This window comes from Penaeus monodon, chromosome 36, assembly GCF_015228065.2.
Source record: "Penaeus monodon isolate SGIC_2016 chromosome 36, NSTDA_Pmon_1, whole genome shotgun sequence".
Lineage (NCBI taxonomy): Eukaryota > Metazoa > Arthropoda > Malacostraca > Decapoda > Penaeidae > Penaeus > Penaeus monodon.
Genome location: NC_051421.1, coordinates 13785366 through 13790586, shown reverse-complemented (window position 1 = coordinate 13790586; position 5221 = coordinate 13785366). Strand labels below are relative to the sequence as shown.

At 44.0% G+C, this 5221-nt stretch overlaps 1 protein-coding gene across 1 annotated transcript in view; it reads right to left on the bottom strand.

Moving 5' to 3' along the window:
* LOC119595756 overlaps positions 1 to 4993 on the bottom strand; it is a 6693-nt gene extending 1700 nt beyond the window's left edge. Inside the window, exons 1-5 of the mRNA XM_037944891.1 lie at positions 4718 to 4993; positions 4082 to 4248; positions 2793 to 2934; positions 652 to 788; positions 58 to 204 (exon numbers count right to left, since the gene is read on the bottom strand). Of these exons, the coding sequence (XP_037800819.1) occupies positions 58 to 204; positions 652 to 788; positions 2793 to 2934; positions 4082 to 4198 (543 nt within the window). The 5' untranslated portion in view covers positions 4199 to 4248; positions 4718 to 4993. The remainder of the gene's footprint in view (positions 1 to 57; positions 205 to 651; positions 789 to 2792; positions 2935 to 4081; positions 4249 to 4717) is intronic.
* Positions 4994 to 5221: the final 228 nt, after the last annotated feature.

Here is a 5221-nt window from a genome sequence, read left to right as displayed (position 1 = left end):
AGAGAAAGAGAGAAAAAAATGAGGAGAAGGAGAAACCGATTAAAAAAATATCCTCACGAGTTCCACCGTGCGGGGGTCGTCACCCAGCGTGAACCCTTGCAGACCAGCGAGGAGTAAGGGCGGGTTGTCCGTACGCCCCGGCAGGTACACGGGCACCAGCTTTCTCTTCCAGTCGGGGCGGTGCAGCTGCGCCATGAGGGCAGACTGCAAAGGGCAAGAAGAAAGAGTGAATACATATATGTTATTTGCTGATAACGAAATTTTCAAGCGTCTTAAATCTATATCTGTAATGTTTGCACGTGTTTAGGTCTGTTCAATCTTCATTATGACCATCAACTATACAGGCTTTACAGCTTGCCAGGTATGACCGTGAAACATTCATATACATACACACACACACACACACACACGCACACACACACACACACACACACACACACACACACACACACACACACACACACACACACACACACACACACGCACACACACATACACACACACACACACACACACACACACATATATATATATATATATATATATATATATATATATATATATATATATATATATATATATATATATATATATATATATATATATATATATTCTTTTCATTTCTCTTACTCACACCCTTTAATCTCTTACCTGGAAAACAAACTTTGGAAAATCTGGAAGATCTAAGTATTTGCTAACGATGATGAAGGCTTTGGTGCTGCCCGTCACCATCGCCGACGCCGCCTCGAGGGTGTTCTCGCCCAGTTCGATGTCATCAAAGGTTCTTCCTGCAGGAGAAAAAAGTTTTTTTTCTCTCTCTCTTTCTCTTTATCTCTCTCTTTCTCTTTGTCTTTCTCTCTCTCTCTCTCTCTCTCTCTCTCTCTCTCTCTCTCTCTCTCTCTTTCTCTCTCACTTTCTCTCTCTTTCTCCCTCTCCCTCTCCGTCTCCCTCCCCCCCTCTCTCTCTCCTGTTCACAATATTCTTAAACGATCTGTCGGCCATAGTTCAAAATTGTCGCCTTGCTCATGATTCGCAGTTTGTTGACATTGATTTTATAAACAACTTCAATTAATGGATAAGAAACTCTTAGGAGACACTGTCACAAGCCAAAGGATATGTCGACATCAATGGCCTCAATATAAATCCAAAGAAAATACGCCAAAACACCGTAGAATTTGAAAGCTGCTTCATATTATCGAGCACTTCCGTAAAAAAAAAAGAAAAAAGAAAAAAAAAATCTAGGAATACACATACACAGATATAAGATTTGAGACTCATGTCGACAACATCTATAGAAAAGTATTGGGCACATTAAGTCGCATAAAAATAAAACCCCTATTGAAAAGAGGATCTCTGTTGTACACTATCTCTTAGTATCATTAACTACCGCTCAAACATTTGGCGTTCAACCAATAAAATTTAAATTCAGAGAACTTAGAAAATTACTAAACTTTACTGCGAGAGTAGCACATGACAATGTTAGAAAGCATGACCACGTTATTCCACACATATATACACTAAAAAGTCCGATATAGATACAGTTGTGATACTTACATACTCATCCACAAAACTATCCAAGATAATTATCCAAAGGGGATCTTACCTATCCCAACCATAGGTAACACAACAGGTGTCGAAACAAGGCAGGTAATTTTTTATATGTCAAAACATCACACTCAGAAATAAGGGCATGGAAAATGCAAACACGTGGACTCATGATCTGACACCAACTGCCACACAATATTAGAGACATTAATGATTTGAATACCTTTGAATCATATCAAAGGAATGTTTCCTATTTCTAATGTCCGATTTCTAAATATAAGATAAAGAACGACTTGAATGTACTAACACGGATTTTGTGATATTTATGACATTTATCCGTACTTTAAAACCATTGTCTGTGTAAAAAGAATAACCAACTCATGGAATAAAGTACATTTTTAAGTGAATTGAATTGAACTCTCCCTTTCCCTGTCTCTCTCTCACCCTCTCTCCTGCTCTCTCTCTCTCTCTCCGTCTCTTTCACTCCCACCCTTCCTCCTTCCCTCTCGCTCTTCCATCCGTCCTCCCTCCCTCTCTCTCTCTCACTCTCTCCTCCCACCTGAAATAAACAACAGAGGTACCGAAGTCATTCTGCACAGAATGCGCCTAGGTTACCACTGTGCATGGCAGATCATACAAACAATAGAACGTGAAGAGAGGTGTTGCATGCATTGCGGCGAGCCGAACGCCACACTTGTGCATTACTTAGAGAATTGTGTGCACACGCAATTCCTAAGACAAAGCCCGCAGAACACAGCCGTCGTGCTGGTAAAGAGATTATGCGAGATGCTTACACCACGGCTACAGGAGCGCCTGCTGGCAATCCCACCGCCACAGTAAGCACCGAGCGTCAGAGAACCAAATGAGACAGCCATAAAAAGCTGACACAGGCCGGGCCATAAGTGAAAGGCCCGGGCGAAGCCAGAACTTCGCAAATCTCAAGCAAGCAAGCTCCTCCCACCTTCCCTCCCTCCCTCTCCCTCTCTTTCGTAACTCCCTCCCGCCTTGCCTCCCTCTTTCTCCCTCTCCCCTCTTTCCCCACGTCTCTCTCCCTCCCCCCACCCTCTCTCCCTCCCAATTTCCCTTCCTCTCCCCTGTTTCTCTCTCTCCCACCCGCACTCCCACCCGCCTACCTTCACTACCTCTCTCTCTCCTTCCTCTCTCCTCTCTCCTCTCCCCCTCCGTCTCCCCATGCCTCGTAATACTCCCCCCTTCAACTCCCTCGCTTCCGACCATCGCCTCCTCACCTATGATGCCCAATGTCGTTTCCAGAAGCCGCTTGAACGCTTTAGCAGCCTCGCGGTCCCGTCTGCTTCGCGAATGTATGATGCAAAAGTCCCACGTGGTATATCTGACTTCCCGACGTCGCTGTTCCATCCAGTGTTCAATCTGTGGAAGGAGAAACCAAAACAGTCGGTGAGAAACACCCACAGAAACCGGTGAAAACGTTGCGATTCTTTTTTTCTCTTTCTCTTTTTGTGGGTCTTTCTGTCCCTGTGTCTGTCTCTCTGCCTTTGTTTCTATTTCTGTTTCTGCCTCGGTCTGTCTGTCTGTTTGTCTGTCTGCCTCTCCCTCCCTCCTCGGACAGAACTCTCACCTACAATGAACACATAAAAAAAACTGAAAAAGAAAATAAACAGTGTGTGTAGTAGCATTCTCAAAGTGCTCGCCAACTCTGAGTGGGGAGAAACTGCCCCCTCCCTCATCTACTCCACAGTGCCGATCCTCCCACGTCCACAAGGTAGAAGCTGAACTAAACGAGGCCTGCAGACTCATTACAGGCTCCCTAAAACCCACACCTATCATTAAATAGCCTCCACAGATAGCAGAACACCCCCAGCAGTACAAAGGCAAACACTAGAAAAGACCAAGCAACAAACAGACTCCAGACACCTCTTGCACCACCACACTGAAATTCCCAGACGCTTTAAATCATGGCTAAGTTTTTGCAACAGTTCCGCCACTTATGGAAGGGACCGCAGTAAAAGCTGACAGGAGAAATAGCTAGAAATCACAGTCAGAACCAGTCACCACAATAATAATCAATAATAACAACAATTATAATAATCAATAATAATAACAATAATAAACAATAGTAATAAACAACCATAACAATCAACACAAGATCTCAAAGAAAAACTAGTAAAAGGAAATAAACTAAGCAGAGGAGAATGGTGTGCAGTAAACAGGGCTCGCACTGGGTATGGAAAACAACAACAACAACAACAACAACAAAAACAAGTGAAGTGGGGCCCAAAAACGGACGGTAGTTGCAGTTGTGGAGAACACCAACAAGGCCCTTTAAGCATACATGTCACCAAAAACGACCTAAAAAAATACCATCGGCAAGACCATGGCTCTGTCTGGTATGGTAAGATATGATGATGATGACCTTCCCACCCATCCACCCTCCCTCCCTCCCTCCCTCCCTCCCTTCCTCCATCCCTACCTCCTTCCCTCCCTCCCTATCTCCCTCCCTATCTCCCTCCCTATCTCCCCCACTTCCACCCTATCTCCCCTCCCCCCTTTCTCTCACCTGTTCATAAAGGGTGATGATAAAATTCCTCCATGCGATCGCGTACCTTCCGGCGGGAAGCTCGATTCGTAGTTCCATGTTAATTCTCGCCCATCGTTGGTGATCGTTGATGGCCATGATGCTTTTCTTTCTTTCTTTCTTTCTTTTCGTTTTTTTTGCTTCAGTACCTGTGCATAAAAGTTCATCGGGAATCATAAAGGCTAATATAATATACACACGTACACACGCGTACACGCTCACGTACGCACACGAACGCACGCACACACACGCACACACACGCACACAAACACACACACACACACACACACACACACACACACACACACACACACACACACACACACACACACACACACACACACGGACGTACGCGTGTTGCACATGGTTAATCTGAAAACGCAATACACTATATTCCTAGAAAAAAATATATATAATTAGTTTCCAAAATGAAAGCCCATTCTAGCTAGTGAACGATATATCTTCAAGATAATACCAAAGTCAATAGACCTAAATTAATCAAGCGAAAATACAGTTGGTTATCCTTATTGTTTCATTCTCCACTGCTGCTTCATAACAGAAAATGTCACATGGGAAATTTGTTTTCCTATTAGTCAACAAAAGTCAAATGAAACTCACCAAACCAAGTTCTACCACCAACCACGCAGTCAAGGCAAGTCTGCAAACCTCAAGGACGTCGTTGTTAACATCCAATGCGTAGTCGACGGACTGGGAGCCAAAGGAAAAGTGGACTACTGGCTCTGAATTCGTCGCATTCACAGAAAAGTCTATGCCGCTCGAACGACGTGTACCTATTCTCCCAACACACGAGAGAGACTAAGGCGAACTAGGAAAAGAAGCATCACTTAGAAGGCAGAGACGGGCCCTACTGTTTCCAGCGAAGCTTTTTTTACACTCCTCCTAGCGCAACGGGACGAAGGTCAAGGAAATCCGTATTCTTGCTAATTACTCATCCCAGATGGGAGGAAATTCATCGTATAGCTTTCTTAAAAAATGGGCATCGCAGTTGGAAGTAAAAATAGTCTAAATGGGCGTGAGACTTCAACTAAACACATTCATTTCGGCTAGGGGACCAAATATTGAGTATATGACAACTTAACTGGTCCGGCAACTGTGTTCAGC